This window comes from Raphanus sativus, chromosome 9 (genome assembly GCF_000801105.2).
Source record: "Raphanus sativus cultivar WK10039 chromosome 9, ASM80110v3, whole genome shotgun sequence".
Lineage (NCBI taxonomy): Eukaryota > Viridiplantae > Streptophyta > Magnoliopsida > Brassicales > Brassicaceae > Raphanus > Raphanus sativus.
This window is the reverse complement of record NC_079519.1, coordinates 3,730,331-3,749,885: the sequence shown is the minus strand read 5'-3', so window position 1 is coordinate 3,749,885 and position 19,555 is coordinate 3,730,331. Positions and strand designations below refer to the sequence as shown.

Below are 19,555 nucleotides of genomic sequence, written 5' to 3'. Positions count from 1 at the left end.
GAGGAGGTGTACACGTACGCCTATAACTTCAAGAAAGCTTTTGAGCATTTCTGTATACATGCCGGAGGAAGGGCGATCATCGAAGGAGTTGAGAAGCATCTGAAGATGGAGAGGCGTCGAGGTCGACGTTGTATCGGTGTGGGAACATTTCTTCGTCTTCGATGTGGTATGAGCTGCAGTACCTTGAGGCGAAAGGTTGGATGAAGAAGGGAGATAGAGTGTGGCAGATTGGGTTTGGAAGTGGGGTTTAAGGCTAATAGGGCTCTCTGGAGATGTGTTTCCGAGTTTGATTCGAAAGAGAGGAATGCTTGGTCTGTATAGATGCTTCTACAGGTAGTCTTTAGCTCACTCATGCATTGTATGAAAAACACTTTCTGGTTTTCAGTTTCTTGAGTTGTTTCTTTTGGATCTCTCCTTTTAGAGAATCATTGTTATTTTGCATTATGAAATATTATGAAATAGGATTTTATCAATGGTTAAGAAAGCTGGGAGGTGCTTAAATGTTTTGTAGAGGTTTATGTTTAAGCGGGTGCGTAAACCGATTTTTTGAATGCTTAAACTGTTTATTTTTATTTTTAAATAGCTCTAGAAAAATTGTATTGTTTAAATTCGATTTGCCATCTAGTTCGATTTTTCGAACACTGATTAACAAGATTTGGTATGTATATGCAACATCTTCATTTCATATAGCTGTCACTGAAGCACATGAATCCAAGTAAGAAACCCAAGTGTTAAAGAGTAACATTCTGCATATTGGAAACTACTTCATCTTCAAATCTCGTGTCCAGCTCGGTCACCATATGTTCAATCAAACTCTGCAGCCTTGTGCATGATCCTAAGAAAGCTTCTGATGAAGAAGAGTTCATGAAACCCTTAACATCAACCTCAACCTCACTGATGTCTCCCTTTATTCTCTCCAGTATTTGTTTCATGAGACTAAGCTCTTGCGGAGGATACACACAGGCTCCAAGCTCATCAATATGTTCTCCTGTTCCTTGACACAACTTGAGTAGCTTCTCAAACGAGTCCACAAACCCACCCTTGTCCTCTGGATTCTCCAGCTTAACCATGCTTGCAATAGCGCGGATGAGTTCTTTCACCACCACGAGCGTTTCAGACACGACATCAGCTACCAATGCAGCAACTTCCAGCTCTTCAGGAGACAAGTCATCACCTAGATCATCGTCATCATCTTCATCTGAGTTTACACAAACAACATGCTCGGGTGACGAACAAGCTGAAGCTGGCTTCAGCTCCTTCATCTCCCTAAGAACATCCTTAACAGAAACAGCCACTTTTGTCATCGCTCGGCCAATGGCTTTGATGTTTGTTTCAGGAACCTTCTTTAAGTTAGAGCATGCCTCCCACACAGCTCCCGTAAGCTGCGGTATTGACGGCTTCCTGTCTTTCTCATATAACCCTCCTCCTGAGAAAAAAAAACATCATTCGCATTTTAAGTGTGATCTTAAATCAATAAATAGCAAGAAGAAGTATTTACCGTATAAGGAGACAGAACCATGCAGCAACTTGAAGCTGGAATCAACAATCTGCTTCGCAGAGGCTTGTATGGATGAAGAAAGGGTAGGACCAGCACCAACCATGCTTCCATGGCAAAGCAACAAAAACCCTTGTAAGGCGTTGTAGTATGAATCCATAGTCTCTTTCAATGCTTCAGCTTTTGGAGGTTCTCCAGTCCATAGCATTCCAACTAATTATAAACACACAATTGTTAAGAAAATTTTACAAAAGCACCAAAAAAAGTGATTAGAGAAACCATTAATTAAAGAGAAGCAAAACCTATGGTGGCTTGTCTGGAGAGGTGATCAGACATCTGAAGTACATCTTTCCAGTTTAGTTTGACTTGTGTCAGAGGAGGAGAGTGCTCGAACAACTGCAACATTAAACGCGTCTCTAGTCAGTAATTAGGGTTACAATTACCATCACGAATTAACATGGAAACGCAAGAAGAAGAAGAAAACCTGGAGAGTATCGTTGATGGTGCTGAGATAACTAGAAAGGGTTTGATTCAGTTCGTCTCTCTTTAGTTTCGCCATCTCCTTCTTCCTTCCTCACTTCTCGACGACCCTTGGGCTTTTCTTATTTTGATAGTATTAAGATTATGAAATATATCGAAAGGGTTTTGGAAATTTTGAAGGATATGGAAAAATCAGGAAAAAAATATGTAAGATTGAGATATTAACAATTATGCTATATATATTAGTTTGATAATTTTTATTCATTTATTTGTTTTTTGACGAAAAAAACAAATATATTAATAATTTTTTTCGTCAAAAAACAAATAAATTAATAAAAATGATTAAACTAATATATACTTCCTCTGTTTTTAAATAATACATGTTTTATGATTTTCACACTTTTTAATAAAACATATTAAAATTTATTTATTAGTGTATAGTTTTTGTTATTTTATATTTCCTATATTTCTAAACCAATAAAATTTCAAGAAATGCAATTAATGTTTTTGAGATTCACAATTATTCATAATTAGTTGACAAAAATTACATTGAAAATATGAAAAATACATATTTTTGAAACAAAAAAAATTCATAAAACATACATCTTTAAAAAACAGAGGGACTATAACATAATTGTTAATTTATTTGTTTTTTATAAGTTAATGTATCTTTTTGGTATTTAATATATACTTTAGAAAAATTGTCCTTACTCTCTTATCAATTTGTTATGGTATTAAGACTAAGATCTAATTGTATGAGATTTTAATTAATGGCTATAACGTGATTATGTTTTCTCAACATGAATCTATGAATGATTTTGCTCAAATTTGATGTTCTTTGCGAATTGCGAATAGCATTTATAAATATATTGATGCCCTTTCTCAAACCAAAAAAATCTTAAATATACTCCCGACAAAAGTGGATATAGAAAACGATGTATATGATTTGAGAAATCTATATTATTAAAACAGAAACATTACAACTTATTCTAGGTGGATTTTTAAGTTAGACCTCATATCTATATTATTAAATGCATCATCCATTTAGTTTTATATTAAACCTACCGTAGCATCTATATTATTAAACGCACCATAACTATACAATTTCATAATAAACCTAATTCATCAATTAGACCAAAAATAAACCTGCTTCATCTATCTATTAAACGTCATATATATATATATATATATATATCTATATCTATTAGACGTTCATTGGTACATAATTTAGTATATGATACTAGACGAGCCTGTGGTGAGGATTGTTGAAGTTGAAGTTTATGTTATCTCTGAGATTCTTTAGGCAGTGATTAATTTTTTTTCCCAACCATCATATGTAGTCAGTATAGAGAACAAGATACATTGCATAGATAAGTTTTAGTCACAAAAAATATTGAATGACTACAGAGTGTATATGCATCAAAGTCCTGACGTCGTAAACCCAATGTGATATATCGTAAACCCGAGGTAGTTAATTAGTGTCTATAACCCAAGGTCATATTTACACAAAATCATTTTCAACCAGTCTACTAGACCAAACGAACAAGAATACAATATACATGCTACAATTTTAATGTTTCAGAAATGTTCATCTCGGTTATTACCATGGTTAGTCATTTTTTCATTTCAAACTTATCAAACACAATATTTCGATATTTATATGTTAGTTCCTATATTTCTGTTCATAACAGAAACCTGTATTTTGACTTAGAAAAAAATATTTTATTAAAAATCCCTTCTCGAAGTTTGCGTGATTGTGCCTAATATCTCAGTCATCATTTGCCTGATTATGTATTTATCATAGATTTAGTATATCGGTTGTCAGTTCCTATATTTCTGTTAATTATTGATATCTACATCTATGTTTCCCATATTTTACATAACATAATTTTACTTAGCAATAAAATAGTTTTTTTCAAACCCTTTCTCCAAGTTTGCGTGATCAGTTCCTATGATATTGTGCCTAATATTTTGGTGAAACGTGATTTAGTATCTATTATAGATTAGGCAATATCCAGGTATTACATTCATTTCAATAAAATTGTTTATGACAAACCTTTTTCTCCAAGTAGTTTCAATAATTCATAATATCTCAGTGACCTTATAACGTATTTTGGTATTTATTACAAATATTGGTGTTTATGAATTAAGTTGGTATTTATAAATTAAGTTGGTCCTGATTGTGTTTCTAATAAAAATACAAAAACATAGTTTTATATATTGCATAGTATAGTAATATTTGTATAGTTTTATATTTATAACTTTGTCCTGAAAACAAACCAAACAGTGAAAGCTCCCTTGGTCCAGTGGTTTGACTAAATGTTCATTAATACTTCTACACCAGGAGGTCTGGGTTTCGAGTCCCAGTGAATACAAAATTATGCGAATTAAGATCAAGAAGACTTGCAAGAGGTTCTGCAGCATGGCGCAAGGAGTACCGTCAGGCATGGATAAGATAGGGTGGTTAAGGTGAGGTGATGCAGTCAGTGACTGGTAGAATTGTCGGCTGTAAAATCGTTTGTAACGTTCTCATAGTTTGTAATAGCATAATCATCCAGAGTTAAAAAAAAAAAAACAAACCAAACTTAAATATAATATATATCTGAAAATGTGTGAACCATTACAGAAAATATATTAGACACCAATTTAATAAAATCCACTGAGCAATTATGTAATAATTATTTTCAATCATTTAACTTCATAATATACAAAAAAAATCAAAACACAAGTTTATAGCATATTCTACGGTGACAATAAAAAAACACAATCCACTTTTGCAAAAGAATAAAAAACTGCCCGCCCGGTCTAAAAAAAACCAAAACACAAGTTTTATATCAAAGTTTACGTGCCAATAAAAAAGCACAATCCGTATTTGCAAAAGAATAAAAACCCGCCCGACCGGGCGGGTCATGATCTAGTGATTATTAAATCGCTTCTCGCTATTAACCATTTAATCGCTTGAGTTTGTATTGCTTTTAGTCCTTTCCTTTGTTGTTGCGTAGTCGTTTTGGTGTTGTTGTTTGTTGTTTCTGCTACTTGTTTCCACTGTAACATCTGTGTCAAATTGAAAACCGGTAATAATATTTAACATTTTTACCAAAAAAAAAAAGAAATGATTATTAACCTTTTTCTAAGAAAAAGAGCAAAAGAACATCTTCTCGTGTGTATGGGAACAAAGTAAGCCAAAACTCACGTGCATGAATCATGTGTGTGCAACTCTTCACCCATTACAATAATCAAAAACCAAACCAAAACCACAGAAAAAAAAAATCTACCTATTTCATTAAAGAAACAACATTAAATGACAAAATTGACTGAACATATATATGTCTTTTGATTCTCTAGTTGATCATCGCCACATGTTCCTCGTCATTGTCTTTCTCTTCATCAAACTCCTCACCCATCACTCTTTCTCTCGCCTTTCTCACCTACATCCCACATTATCATTCATAGGATATTAAATACACACATCACTTTCTCAAAAATTGACTAAAACCTAAAACAATGAAAGCAACTTTCACTAATTTACTAACCTGTTGTTTCCAGTTGGTAAGACTGACGATAAGACCTAGCAAAACAGCTTGTACACACGACCCAACTGTGATCCCAATCCAAAGTCCTCTCCCTCTCATTTCAAACCTAAAACCTAATAAGATAGCTGTTGGTATCCCAAAGAGATAGTATGCAGCTAGGTTTACATATGCTCCAACATCTTGCCTCCCTGATCCTCTAGCCACACCTGTTTCAATCCCCCATACATCAATTGATTATTAAACATTTTTAATACATTAGTAATGACTTTAGGATCAGATTCTGACCTGATAGAACTGCGTGAAGGGCATCGAATATGACTGATAAAGCAACAAGTGGAGCCATTGATCTCACGTAATCAACAACTTCTGGTTCAGAGCTGAAGAGGTAACCAAATACGTTTCTTGCAGCAAAGACTAGTGCACCAACCAATATTGATTCTACTCCTGCTATAACCATCACTGTGTAAACCGCCATTCTAGCTTTCTTTGAGTTTCCAGCTCCTAACTCGTTTGCAACTCTTGTACTGCAACAAGAAGAAGACACAATTTTAGAGATTGAGATTTAAAATATACAAGACAGTGTATATATCGAGAAAGAACCTTGCTGCTGCGCCTAGACTCTCTGGTATTTGGTACAAAGTGGAGATTGTTGATAGACTGTTACACAAGGAAACAAAGCAAGTGAGTTTGTAAGATAAGACTCTTTTTGACCAAAGTCTTTATAGAAGATAAGGAAGGAACATACCACACTGAGAGAACAGAGGTTTCTAGCCTCGGATTCGGTAAAATCCCAGAGAGCATGACAAGAAACTCGAAAGACCACCACTCAAGGCTAATAATACCAACAACATAACACACACAAAGAGGTTCAAGTCAACTCAAATGCAAAAGTTGACCAAAACCAAAACAGAGAGGCAAAAGAGTTTGTTCATACCAAATCATCGAAGCAGATGGGACTCCAAATCGGAAAAACTCTTTCATTCCTTTAAACACATTCATAGAGATCTTCGCGCGGCTCTTGCTGCAGCTAGAAGATAACATCATGTACAACCCAAGCACAATCACGTTCAGCCAATAAGAAACGCTTATAGCGAGAGCTGCACCAAGGCTACCAAGCCCAAACTTGAAGACCAAGCACCAGCAGAGAACAACATGGCAACAAAGAGCAGAGATGGAGCTCATGATCAGAGGCAGAATCAGACTCTGCGCTTGGAAAAAGCGAACAAGCGGCTGGAGTGTCGCGTAAGCAAAGAGCGCGGGTATGAGCCAAGTCGCGAACTTTCCAGCTTCTTGAGAAACCAAAGGGTCTTGTCCGATGAAACAGAGTATCTCACCCATGTAACTCCAGAGAACAGACAAAGGGATGGATACAACGAAGAGAGCGAAGATCCCCGTGTAAGTATGCTCTCCAAGCTTCTCGAACTGTTTAGCTCCGTTAGCTTGGCCACATAGAGTCTCCAACGCAGTAGCCAACCCAAACTGTTAAGAAACACATCAACAAATCATTAAAACTTTTAGCAAAAAAAAAAAAAACTAATCATTAAAACAAAGTTTAAGGAAACAGAGCAAAGCTAAACACATAGTTAAAGAACAGAGGTTAAGAGAACAGAGTAACGCTAAAACGCATTGTTTACAGAACAGAGCAAAGCTAAACAAATAGTTAAAGAACAGAGCAACGCTAAAACGCATTGTTTACAGAACAGAGCAAAGCTAAACAAATAGTTAAAGAACAGAGCAACGCTAAAACGCATTGTTAACAGAACAGAGCAAAGCTAAACGGATAGTTAAAGAACAGAGGTTAAGAGAACAGAGTAAAGCTAAATGCATTGTTAACAGAACAGAGCAAAGCTAAACGCATAGTTAAAGAACAGAGGTTAAGAGAACAGAGCAAAGGTTAACGCCCAGTTAAGAGAACAGAGCAAAGGTTAACGCATTGTTAAAGAACAGAGAGATCAAGAGAGAAGAGAGAGACATACGACGAGGCTGAAGCCCGTGACGCTGCAGAAAGAAACAGCAATGGCGGTGCTGGAGAGGAAGAGCTCGCCGAGATGACCAACCATCATGATCGATATGACCTGAAGAAAATACATGGAGGAGTTCACGGCGACCATTGGTCCGGCGATGTAACCGAGCCTCCGCATCTCCTGGAAAAACCCTTCTCTCATGTTGACTTGTTCATCTTCTTCTCCGACGAGGGGGACGAGCAAACCCTTCTCCGCAGAATCCATTCTTTCTTTCCCTTCTTTCTCTCCGGAGATTTCGAGATTTTTGTTGAGACCTTTTAATCAAAAATCTACAGACTTTATACTAGTATATATCTATCTATCTAAGTATTTATTTTATTTTATTTTATATCTGTTGGATATAGCAGAGTGTCGTATTATGATTCTACACCTCCAGATACACCGGTTTCGTTAAGCCGCCAATAGACGTTCGTTGGATCTAATTGGGCCAATACGATGCCAAATTAAGAATGAGCATCTCAGAGAGCAACGATTGGTTAAATTTCTATTATTGATAACAAAAGTTCTTACAAAAGTTATACATTGTAGTTTTCTTAAAGGAGTATGAAATAAGATTTTGGATTCTTACTTAGTTTAGTTACAGTGTTTGATTATATTTGCGACACATAGTTGTTTCTTCTTTGAATTCAAGGCATTGAATAAAAACAAAACCAAGCAAAACAGAACTCTTCGTGTTATTATCATGTGACGTTGTGAACTATTCAAACTGATCTTTCAAACCCTACTTTTTTTCAGTTTCACTAATCATCGCCAGACAAAAGAAGAAGATTTGTCTTTTGCTTCATGTATTAACTTTTTGTCTTTTACCCGATATCCGAACCCAATCCAAAAAATCCGAACGAAAATAACAAAATATCCAAACGAGTATTGATTTAATAGAGATTGGATATTCGAACTCGATCATGTAATATACATATAATTACTGAGAAAATGATTTGATATTCAATTAAAATGAATGTCAAACTTTTTGTTTTACGTATTAATAAAAGTCATATCCAAATTCTAAAAATAATAGCCAAATTAATGTCTATTTATTTTTCAAATGTTACTTCCAAATCTATTAATCATTTAATTTATTTAAAAACAAAAAAAATCAGTTAATCGAAAGTTAAATTTGTAAATACAAAAACTTAAAAAATTAAAAATTTCTTTTTTTCTTTCAAAATCTAAATATCTGAATCCGATCCGAAATAACCGAACCCGAATTAAAAATACTCGAACCTAATCCGAATACAGAAATAGCCGAACAAATTTTATACCACTGTATTGTAATATCTGAAAGTCCAAAATATCAAATCCGAACCCGAAAAAATATCCGAACGCCCACTCCTAGTTCTCATCAACGTGTTTCGTTACTATTTTTCTTCAAAAGATGATTGAATCTCTCTCTAATCTCTATCAATTTAAAAGTATTTTTTTATAGAACTTAGCGCGGCCTGCCGTCTTATGATTCTTTTACTCCTCCAGAAAAGAACAGAAAAAGCAACAAAAACAAACTTTCTTCGACCGCCGAAAGCTCCATAGACTTCGAATAGCATATTAGGAAAATAAAATAAAATATACTATTTACAGACTTTCTGTGTTTTGTATTTAACTCCCAAAGGGTATAAACATGTTTTAGTTGATACAAAAAAAGGATCAAAAGATGGAAAAATATCTTTAGTTGCTTAGTTTAGTGAAGCCATTAATACATTAATGTTTATAGCTATGGGCCAATTTCTCGGCGATTCCAGTCGCTCCTTGTTTCAGTGTTTCGTATCCGTAAGTTATGTACAAATACGAGTACACTGCGTACATAGACTACAACATGTGTAGTGCTAGATTCAATCTTAGACTAGAACATGTGTAGTGCTAGATTCAACCTAACCTGATTAGCTTTGTATACAGTAATTTTTTTTATAAATTAATAATATTGAGAGTCGCTACTATAATATTTTATTAATTTATAGAGTTATTTTTTTTTTTAAAAGAAGTCTTTTTCTAGTTTTTATTTTATTTAGAATATATTTCTTATAAAAAAAAAATTGATTTTACTGTATATACCTTTTCTAATATTCTTTGAAAGAATTTGAACTGTTAAATGAATCATATAGAGCATGTAATAAGAAACAACTTCAAACTCTAATCACACCCAAGAGAAAGTGTAAGAAACATGTACAATGGCTCTTACCTTCCGTTCCAAGTTTCTCTAAACCTCTCATTTCAACAAAAACTACACCGTTCAGACTGATTTTCCACCTTATGGTTCTTCCTTCTTCCGCAAACCTACAAGTGGAAGAAACGTCGCTGACTTCAGGCGTAAATAATATCTACCAACTCGTTATACTTAACGTTTTTCAACAATGCTTTTTCCACAAGGCACCTTACTTTTCTCTCTATTCTTGACTCATTCCAGCGCATTTTTATTATAGGTCTTCCATTACAGAAACCATTCTTGGAATTGCAGATCAGGATCGTGAACGTAACTGAACTCTCATACGATTCGCTTTAGGTCCAGCGGGATGTGTCCCTGCAAGAGCCTTGCTTCATAGTGCCCCATGTAAGATGAATGTTATGGCCAAGAAGTATTAACCGACGACCTGAAGATGTAGTGAACATTATTCTTCTCACTATGTACCTTGGAGCCATTGCGGTGTTTGGAGCTGCTGTGGATGGTATCATGACTCACAGTTTCAAAACCTACCCTAGTTTGATTAACTTCTCTATCTTCGAGATTAATTCACTTTTTTCCATATCAGAAAACTGAATCATGTTTTTGATTGAAGGGTTCTTGGATGTGTCCAGCGCCTGTTGTGGCAATTGGATACTGGGAGCCTTGATGTAATGTGGAAGAGAAGGATACACGATTTGCAATAACGCACTACGTACAATTGTGGAATGGAAACAAAAACCAGATTGCCACCAGCATCCCATTTTAAAAATGTTGTTCTGCTTGTAATGGACCGGACAGTTTGTGTCTGAAAGTGAGAATGTTGTAAATCAAGACTCCAAAAAATCATTCCAGAAACAAAAAGCCAGAAAGTGAAACTTCGCTCCACTTCTCTAGTCTCCTCATACTTAACTAATGTAATATGAAGGAGATACACAACGACTTTATTCTCTATCTTTTTTTTTATATATGAAAATACAATACAATGATTCTACTACCTATCTCTCTATACCTTGTATTATACTACACCACTTCCGCATAACGCTTAGTCTCATCACCACCTGAGTGATGACCATTATCTAAGCCACCATTACGATGGTCCTTCATCTGAGGCCGTGGTGGTGGATCCGCAAACACCTCCTCCCTTTGGGGGCGGTTCGCATAGAACACCCACAGCACAAGACAAAGCAACACTCCAACAGAGATCATCCCCAGCCCCGCGTTCACAACCCTCAGATCACGCTCCAACGGCGGACAGTACTCCGAGGTAATGCTCTCGAACGTATCCCTCACGAAGTTACAGTCCCTGAAGCTAAGCAACCGCGGCGTGTAATGCTCCAACGCGTAGCTCTCGTTCACAGCCGCCACAAGCTGCTTGTATATATCAGGCGTCACTCTCCCCACCGTCGTGCACACATCTCCAGCCACCTCGCACACGTAGCTCTCCCAGACCGAGGACGCGTTTGCTATCGACAGCTCCCAGGAGCCGCACTCTCGGTCTTCCATGTTGGAGTCGAAGGGGCTGCAGAGAGGTGGCATGGGAGGTCCGGACTGGTTGTAGTAGAAGTTTTGGCCTGGGGATGGGTTTGTGTTGGCGTAGGCGTAGACGAAGGTGTTCACGACGGTGACGATGCTGTTGATGACGACTTTGCTCTGTGAGAGGGTTTGGTTTGTTGTTTGCTCGTCGACGCATGGGAGGATGCTGCTTAGAGCTGTTTCCGCGTGAGGGTGGTCTACCCATTCCTTCATTGCTACACACGTATCTGTAATTGCACTGCACCAAACAAACAAAAACGATGACGTTTTAGTTATAACTACATTTGTAAACAATTGAAGAAAGCAGAATCTTACTTGTTAAGGATCAGAAAGACTCCGCAGAGAACAAATGTCACAGCCACCAGTATCCACCCGCTCACAACGAATCTAATCATCATATACATCAAAGATGAGTCAGGTCAGCAAATTCTATTAAAACGATAGAAAGTAAAGAAAATGAAGAGGTTGGTGTTCAAAGGGCTCTCACATGTGAATAGCGTGTTGATGGCGTAGGACAGAAAGCACTGTAATAACACAAAGAGCAGTCAAGTGGATGTCAAAGCTAAATCAAAGGAAGAACCATATGAACAAGAGCTGGACTTACAAAGACCAAGAAAGGAGAGGATGAGCATCACAGTAGCCACAGTGATTAAAGCCGATCGCCTGAAAAAAGTGCATACATATACAGAGTTAGTCTTTGTACTTAAAGGATAAGATTGGTACCATTCACTTCACAATACAAATGTTCAAAGAAAGGGAAACCTACACAGCGTAGAAGACTCTCTTAATCTTAGCAGCATTATCCGTTGTTTTCTCTTGTATCGTCGTTGCTGAAGCGTTCAGATTGACGTTTAGGTTCTCGATCTCACCCAATACATTAGGTGGAACGGAAAGGCTTGTCACGTTAATCGTTTTCGCAAGGGAAAGATACTGAGTCACGTTCCGTAAGGTCCCCACAGTGTAGTCTGATTGGTTTACAACAAACTTAAGAGTATCCAAAGCTTCAGTATGAAACTTATTCTGTCCAACAGACAATAGAATGCATCCCATCCTGTCACAAAAGAATAAAAAAACACCAACTCAGCCTCAGGAACAACAAGAAGAAGAAGAGAATGAATCCTTAGCTAAAGGATGAGACTATTACGCAGCAGCAGAGGTAAAGACTATCAACAAGATGAGACAGATTCTTCTTGAATTGTATGATGATCCTTTAGCTTTCTCGCAGACCCTCCATTTGAAGCAATGGTACACAACGAGAAGAGAGCCAAAAGACAAGATCCAGACAGCAGCTAGGATGAAACCAGGAGCACCTGTAAACCCAACAGACTGCAAGAACAAGGCCAATTCATTACAAACAGATCCTATAACTCAATGATTACTGAAACAGCTCCAAGGAGGAGACTTACAGCCCAGTAGTGATTGTTGGTGATGTTCCAGCCACCACGGTAAGGCTTAAAGGCAGTGAGAATGTCAGGTCTCTTGGTTCTGTGAGCTGCCAAGAGGAGGTAATCAGAGGGATCAGCTGAAGGTCCTGGTGCTAACGAGTCTGTTGAGATTGCTCCTTTCCATGATCCGAAATTAGGTGAGCCTGTTAGCAAAAAAAAAAGCAGAATTGTCATCAACCCAAACAAAACACACAACAAAAAGTTTCAAGCTTTGATTGGATAATCTTGCCAAAAGACAGTGACTTTGACACATTAACTGGAACCGACACTTAACAACAGATCAAAACTTGCAAAAAGATCAAAACTTTTAATTCCGGATGGTAAACCCATAACCAATCTTACATTATTACAGAGAATGCAACAGCCAAAAAAAAAAATTAAAAAAAATCAAGAAACGAAAACCTGAAACAGAGGAGAGAAAAAAACAGAGAGGAGGAGGAGGAAGAAGAAACCTAATATGAGCTTAAGCGGATCCTGTGCGGCGACGGCAGAGAGCGAAAAGAAACCAAAAGCGAACAAAACAGAGAAGATAAAAAAGTTCATCATCTTCCTCACTGAGAAGCTACGTCGTTTCGAGGCATGAGAGAGAGAGAGCGAAAGGAATGAAAAGAATCGTTTTTTTTTTCTTCTTCTTCAGGCCGCCATTGTTGATGAAGATTTGGCGGGTGATGTCGGAGGAGAAGAGATTTATCCCCGCGCTATGTCATGGCTTTGTTTGCATCAAACGAGTCTTTTAATGGGGAAAGAAAGTGAAAAAGGAGGAAGAGAAGGAGAGAGTGCTTTTATTTATTAGGCCACCTTTACTTACTCTTATTGTCCTTATACTACTTTTCTTATTTTCACACTTGCTTCTTTTTTCTATATACGCTTTTCACACGCACACACATTTATACTAAAAATATATATATAATTGTAATTTTTAATTTAAATATGCAATAATTTATTTTCAGGTCATGGATTCAGTTGGTGTTTTAAGTGTAACAAACTTGGTGAAATTAAGGAGTTGTTGGTTTCATATTTTGGAAGTATGTTGTTGAGTTTATCTTCAAATTTGTTAGCGAGTAAATACTTTATTTTGTAAGTATCGTTTAAATGCAATCTTTTTATGTATATCATCACAATATGCAATAATTTATTTTCTATAGTTTTATATATTAGTTTTGTAATTTTAATTAAAAATTAAGGGTTATAATAAAATTACCAAAAATGTCAAAAATTGTAAAAGGAATGTGATAATATGTTTTCTATAGTTTAATATCCTAAATTATTAATGAATTAGCCTGTATAAAATAAAAAATAAAGTTGTATGTCAATAAAGTCAGTTTATAATTTAAAAAAAAAGTTTATTTTTTTAACGAAATCAACAATTAATGATTTCTTTATTTTGTTGATGCACACTCAAAAGAAGCACCGCATGTGTTTGGTTAAGAATTAAGGTTGTGTAATTAAGGTAATTTAATTGACTAGGCAGTACGCACTAGGGCTGGGCACAAATACTCGTTACTTGCCTTATACCCGTTACTCGACCCGTACTCGCCTCGTTTTTTCAAGTACTCGTCGTTGCCAAGTCAAGTATCAAGTCGTTGAATTTTGTAACTTGCAAGTACAAGGCAAGTAACAAGTATCACAAAAAAATTAACGACTCGCCTTGATATTACTCGTTACTTGTTTTACGACTGAAAAAATGATAACTAAACTATAAAAACCAAAGTCCTAAACTGATATTTCTATGTTGTAGTAAGTAAACAGTATTTTTATATTGAAATATATGTATTATATTCTTTTTTTATTAAGTGCAAATATTTTATTTGAAATAACTCTCTGTGTTTTTACCAAGTCGAGTAAACAAAACAAAATTTTATAACTTTCTCTAACAGAATATTATCTATCAAATAATTCTTACAAACTAGAAAATATATATAAATGATTCATAAGTATTTGTAATTAGTAAGTAGTGGAACAAGGCAAGTCAAGTAACTTGCAAGTAACATATTTTTTTGACAAGTACTCGAAATAACAAGTACTCGTTTCCGACAAGGCAAGTACAAGTCCAAAAATCAATTACTCGTTCAAGGCAAGGCAAATATCAAGTATACATAAAAATGCAAGTAATCGCCTTGCGCCCACCCCTAGTACGCACATTGATTTATCCTGTGGGTCCCGTAGATGACTCGAGGGTCAGTCCATGGGGTAACGTGTTGGTTGCGTCCCTCCGTCTCGGTGTCTCCAGTGGCGTTATGTTACTGTAACCACGTGTGACCTTAGATCGGACGGTACATTGATTGGGCGTGTGTGACCAATTAATTCAAGATACTATATGTGTTTGCTTTCGACTCTGCCGTGTGTATGTGTAATAATATACCAAACAAGTTCTTAGTAATCACGTAATGAATAACCAATTAATTCAAGAACCATGTGTTTTGTTTTGAGTCTTTTGACTATTCCGTGTGTATATGTAATTTACCAAACAAGCTCTTAGTAATCACGTAATCAATTCATTACTTTTCAAAGAGTTACGTGATGAAAATTTTTCATACATAATTTTCAAGGAATTTTCAAAATCTATTTGCTGGTATAGTATTATTGTAAAAAGTAATACAGTTTTTGCTTTTGGCCCTGCCTTTACGACTTTGAATTAACATAACTTGCGGTCAAGGTTATGGGAGCTCAAGACTTTTTAGACTCTTCGTAGTGACGGCAAGCTTTTTCTTATCGATAGTGAATGTGAAATAAGAACTATTAAAGTGTCCACTATATATGATGCCTTCATTTTTATATAAGTATCCTAGGATGTTTTTAGATCTAACATAGAGAGATACAGTACAAAAAAGCTGACTACAATTTTATACCTAAATCACTTTAATGTGGTATGGGTGGTGTTTGGTATTTGACGCACGTCTCTACTTTTATCTTTAATATATAAAACCGAAAGAAGTTTACATATATCGTATATTATAAGTTCATCCTTTCTTAATATAGTGCATTAGACTTCTCTTGTAATAAAGTAAAATCCTTTATATATACTCATATATGTCTGGTTGTTATTTAGGTTAACATGCCCTTTAGAATGGGTGATCTGGTTGAGTCAAGATGGTTCAACATGCATGAAGAAGCATGTGAGAGGATCATGTGACCCGAATTGTGTGAAATCTTTTTAAAATTTCGAGATGCATCTTTATTGCTCCGTGACAAAAAATTGCCCATAACATGTTATTATATCCTCCCGTAGTAGAAAGCTAGAAAGTGTCTTGATATTCAATTCTTTTATTATCCTGTCTACCACAATCTGTATGCAGAGATCTAAGCAATTGATTGTTTATGTATGGATGGATTATAAATGAACGAATGTGAAAATTAAATGAGAACTGATCTAAGAATGTTTACTGATTCCTATGTAGATTATATTCTTCATAGTTCATACGTGATATTTTCTACCGTCTAGAAAAAGTTTTGAGACTAAAAATGAAATTTGCAACATGCAAAGGAATACGACCTTGTTGAAATATGGCTGCCGACATTGATTCTTGTCGAATTGGACTGGAAGCAACTTGAAAAACATTTTATATAACGAAAAGCCCATTGGTTTTTGAAATATGGCCCATTAACCCTTTTGTTTGTAACTTTTTATTATAATGGGCATGAAGATCATTTGGAGGCTACAGAAATGGAGGATCTTCAAGTACCATCAAACTTCCAGTTCGTGCCGCTTTCTATCAAGGATCCTCGTGATAACTTTGAATCTCAAACAAGGAAATGTTCTCATCAATGAACTTAGAGTCGTTGAAGCTTATCGGTTGCTAAAGAATCTGTAGTGGAGATCAGAACTAAAGGATTAGTAATAAGTGATCCCTTGATTAGACCTGAAGTTTCCTTCAAGGTTTTCAGTGAGTTAACCAAAACTATCTCAAATGCCAAGACCGTTAACAGGCGAGAGAGCGTCCTGGACAGATTACCTTTTTTGGACAGATTACCTAAATCCACAAAAGATGATATTTTACATCATTGGACATTAATAAAAGAGCTAGAGGAACATTTTTGGTTCTCTTACCCAATAACAAAACACTTATCTTTCTACCAAAGTTGGTAGGTTGAAGAATGCAATGACCAACATTGATTCACAAATTAAAGAGTCAGTACCATCTGATACCCGGTTGTACAATGCAAAAGGCTTCTTGATGCTGCGTTCCAACACTACGACGCTGACTTGCAGATAAAAAGAAGCACTAGGAATGTTGGAGCCAAAAGACCAAACGGGTGTGTTTAGAAGACAAAACGATGAAACAAAATCAATGCAAACATCTTTGTTTTGTTTCAAATGCTATTGTTAATTTGTCCCTGGCCATTGCAATACAAAAAAAAAAATTGCATTTAATTATACCTTATTTTGGTTCTGCAACTGCAAGGCGTTAAGATTGTACAATGCAGACTTTTGTAGTTGGAACGGACTCAACTTCTTGTGTCGTGCCTATTTCATCACATACTTTTACACAGTTCCTACTTAATAATTGAACTCGTTATAAATTCAAACTATACAAACTTTCAAAATTGTGCATATAGCGGTTAGTTAACCGTTTACTCTGATGACTGGATAGTGACGTTCTGTGTTGGAAATATTGTAAAAAAATAAATTTACTGAGTTTGGTGCGGTTTAAACTTGGTGTAACATAAATTGAAGCAAGAATGAAGCGAGTGCACGGTTGATATAATATAAAAAGGAGTTTTCAAGTGGGGTCACCTTATTCACCAACACACACAGATGAAAAAACCAATCCATCACACTGTTTACAAGAGAGCTTTTGTATCTTATGGGATACCTTGGACATTATCAACGGTGAGCTTGAAGAAGATGATAATATAGAACGTAAGAGACAACAACGCAAAGACATGCTGCCAAAACAGAAGCGCAGAGGCCTCTCTAACCGCATAACCCCTCAGACTCGCTATAGCTCCAAGCAAAATAGCACTCGGAGTCGAATACTGCAAAAGCAGCACAAACTTAAACATCGGATCCTGAGAAATAAGACCAAGCTTATCAGCTGACATCACGATCCCTATCCCAACTAGAGGAAGCACCAAGAGTCTCGCAACGGTGATCCCAATCGTCGTACGCAACCCGAGAGTTGACTCTCTCGGTCCCTCGGAGAGCATACCGCCGAGTACAAGCATCACCGAAGGAACCATGGCGCTAGCCATAATGTTCAAACTATCGGTAATGAAAGAGAGCGGAGCTTCGTAACCGAATACGATCTTCTTCAGCTGTGGTACTGATCCGACGACGATGGCGAGTAGAGAAGCTATCGTCGGTGGTTGGAGTATGTGTTTGACTGGAGTCTGTTCAGCCACGACTCTCATCCTCCTTATAACTCTCGGCTCAGCTAAACACTGAAGCGACCTCGGGCTCGAACTCTCTCCTCCTGTTACACCCATGAAGTCAACAACCTCAGGGAAAGAAGTCTGCGAGTAACTACTCGAGATGCTGTTGAACACTCTCGCAATGAACGGAGTCTTGCAATGTTCCGTCTCTTTCTCCTCGATCCCCGGCCACTCGGCTTCGACTAAAAGAGGCCTGCTAACATCGTTAGAACCGACGTTGATCTCCTCTATCTCACCTTCACCCTCAACAACCTCGTAGTACTCCAGAGGCGGCTCCATCATATGATACACAACGGTGTACACAAGTATCACAGCCACCCACTGAGCGAACGACACGTAAGAGACCCCTCTCGAGTGACAACCCGGCCCGAACGGGTTGTTCTTGGAGTGACAAACTGAGCTGACGATAGCCAGCAAGAGGTTCCCGGTGTTGCCGAAGGCAGTCATGACGATGGTGACTCTAGTGAACTCCGGAGGAGGTCGGCAGACGAGAACCACCAAGTATCCTATGAAGGAGCCTATGACCGTGCTGAGGAGGACGTTGACCGGAATAAACCACCAGCGGACGATGTTGTCTAAGGTAATGCTTTCTCCTAGCTCCGTGAAGATCAAGCAAGGTAAGAACAGAGCGAAGACGAGTTTGCTCAAGAGGCGGAAGGTGGCTCTCGGGACTAGCTGCGTCTTGGGGTGTGCGAGGAGGAGACCGATCACGGTTAAGGAGATTAGCTTCATCAAAGGGACGATACCGCTGAGGATATCTATAACCCTAGAACTAACATTGCTCCCTGACATATTTGGATCCAAACAAGTTGCCTGAGTCTTTGGTCTCAGCGTTGACCGTGTAAAGCTTAGAGTCAACGACAGGAAAGAAAAACACGAGGAGGATGACGAAACTGGAAACTGAAACATAAAACACAACAGTGAAGTATCTGAAACAGAACACGAGTTTGATTAGGGACACAACTGATGGGGAGATGGTTGGGAAGAGATAATGAACACCTGGAGAGGTTTCTCACATGGAAGGTGTCATTGAAGATGACGACAAGATTGAGAGATGAGATGCACCATCCACGCTGTATCTATTATTGGTTTCGTAATTATTATTTTCGTATTGAGATTCGCATCTTGTCTGAAAAAATTTATGACTGTCACGTGTGGGATGGGAAGAAGATAGACACGTCACCACAGACTTGTTTGGGCTTGCGGCAACACGGGAATAAGAAAGGAAGCCCAATAATGGCTCATTAATAAATGAGTAGGCCCTCAAACGCCGGTTATTTCAAATGCGCCAATCTAATAATAGTCAGCCGGTCAGTGACCGGTTCACGGATGATTCAGCGTTTATTCCAGCACCGACCGACCAATCGTACCTTTTAAACCGGTTGGGAATTTGTAGGGGAAAATCGCATAAAAAAACCTTCAAAGTGTCACTTGCTAGCACTTTAAAAGTTTTTTCACTAACACTTTTAATCTTCAAAGTGACATTTGTATCATAAAAAACCTCTAAAGCAAAAAATTGA

General features: G+C 37.1%; 4 protein-coding genes and 1 pseudogene across 4 annotated transcripts; 1 reads left to right on the top strand and 4 right to left on the bottom strand.

Annotated features, from left to right (window-relative positions):
- Positions 1 to 665: 665 nt before the first annotated feature.
- On the bottom strand, positions 666 to 2,139 carry LOC108826509 (uncharacterized). Its single transcript, XM_018599884.2, has 4 exons — positions 1,980 to 2,139; positions 1,798 to 1,891; positions 1,499 to 1,708; positions 666 to 1,426 (listed from the first exon to the last, which is right to left on the bottom strand). The coding sequence occupies exons 1-4, from the start codon at positions 2,052 to 2,054 to the stop codon at positions 732 to 734; spliced, it is 1,074 nt and encodes a 357-aa protein (XP_018455386.1). The 5' UTR covers positions 2,055 to 2,139; the 3' UTR covers positions 666 to 731.
- A 3,014-nt stretch (positions 2,140 to 5,153) lies between these two features.
- LOC108827466 (protein DETOXIFICATION 14-like) lies at positions 5,154 to 7,804 on the bottom strand. Its single transcript, XM_018600870.2, has 7 exons — positions 7,485 to 7,804; positions 6,443 to 6,987; positions 6,254 to 6,340; positions 6,109 to 6,165; positions 5,794 to 6,032; positions 5,509 to 5,714; positions 5,154 to 5,403 (listed from the first exon to the last, which is right to left on the bottom strand). The coding sequence occupies exons 1-7, from the start codon at positions 7,734 to 7,736 to the stop codon at positions 5,317 to 5,319; spliced, it is 1,473 nt and encodes a 490-aa protein (XP_018456372.1). The 5' UTR covers positions 7,737 to 7,804; the 3' UTR covers positions 5,154 to 5,316.
- Positions 7,805 to 10,496: 2,692 nt separating this feature from the next.
- LOC108828496 (uncharacterized) lies at positions 10,497 to 13,448 on the bottom strand. Its single transcript, XM_018602212.2, has 8 exons — positions 13,115 to 13,448; positions 12,624 to 12,805; positions 12,362 to 12,543; positions 11,984 to 12,268; positions 11,822 to 11,880; positions 11,705 to 11,741; positions 11,533 to 11,604; positions 10,497 to 11,455 (listed from the first exon to the last, which is right to left on the bottom strand). The coding sequence occupies exons 1-8, from the start codon at positions 13,206 to 13,208 to the stop codon at positions 10,705 to 10,707; spliced, it is 1,662 nt and encodes a 553-aa protein (XP_018457714.1). The 5' UTR covers positions 13,209 to 13,448; the 3' UTR covers positions 10,497 to 10,704.
- Positions 13,449 to 15,729: 2,281 nt separating this feature from the next.
- LOC130494652 (general transcription and DNA repair factor IIH subunit TFB1-1-like) lies at positions 15,730 to 17,213 on the top strand (annotated as a pseudogene).
- A 130-nt stretch (positions 17,214 to 17,343) lies between these two features.
- On the bottom strand, positions 17,344 to 19,183 carry LOC108828412 (protein PIN-LIKES 2). Its single transcript, XM_018602102.2, has 2 exons — positions 19,035 to 19,183; positions 17,344 to 18,935 (listed from the first exon to the last, which is right to left on the bottom strand). Exon 2 carries the CDS (start codon positions 18,825 to 18,827, stop codon positions 17,466 to 17,468), a length of 1,362 nt encoding a protein of 453 aa, XP_018457604.1. The 5' UTR covers positions 18,828 to 18,935; positions 19,035 to 19,183; the 3' UTR covers positions 17,344 to 17,465.
- Between the last annotated feature and the right edge of the window lie 372 nt (positions 19,184 to 19,555).

What these genes read in the sequence shown, in the direction of transcription:
- LOC108828496 (XM_018602212.2), bottom strand. Translation starts at nt 13,208, where the DNA reads ATGATGAACTTTTTTATCTTCTCTGTTTTGTTCGCTTTTGGTTTCTTT. An exon ending in TCCGCTTAAGCTCATATTAG is followed by an intron (nt 12,806 to 13,114) that starts GTTTCTTCTTCC and finishes TTTTGCTAACAG; the next exon opens with GCTCACCTAATTTCGGATCA. An exon ending in CCAACAATCACTACTGGGCT is followed by an intron (nt 12,544 to 12,623) that starts GTAAGTCTCCTC and finishes TTGTTCTTGCAG; the next exon opens with TCTGTTGGGTTTACAGGTGC.
- LOC108826509 (XM_018599884.2), bottom strand. Translation starts at nt 2,054, where the DNA reads ATGGCGAAACTAAAGAGAGACGAACTGAATCAAACCCTTTCTAGTTAT. An exon ending in CTCCAGACAAGCCACCATAG is followed by an intron (nt 1,709 to 1,797) that starts GTTTTGCTTCTC and finishes GTTTATAATTAG; the next exon opens with TTGGAATGCTATGGACTGGA. An exon ending in TGGTTCTGTCTCCTTATACG is followed by an intron (nt 1,427 to 1,498) that starts GTAAATACTTCT and finishes TTTTTTTCTCAG; the next exon opens with GAGGAGGGTTATATGAGAAA.
- LOC108828412 (XM_018602102.2), bottom strand. Translation starts at nt 18,827, where the DNA reads ATGTCAGGGAGCAATGTTAGTTCTAGGGTTATAGATATCCTCAGCGGT.
- LOC108827466 (XM_018600870.2), bottom strand. Translation starts at nt 7,736, where the DNA reads ATGGATTCTGCGGAGAAGGGTTTGCTCGTCCCCCTCGTCGGAGAAGAA. An exon ending in ACCTCTGTTCTCTCAGTGTG is followed by an intron (nt 6,166 to 6,253) that starts GTATGTTCCTTC and finishes CTTGTGTAACAG; the next exon opens with TCTATCAACAATCTCCACTT. An exon ending in AGTCTAGGCGCAGCAGCAAG is followed by an intron (nt 6,033 to 6,108) that starts GTTCTTTCTCGA and finishes TTCTTGTTGCAG; the next exon opens with TACAAGAGTTGCAAACGAGT.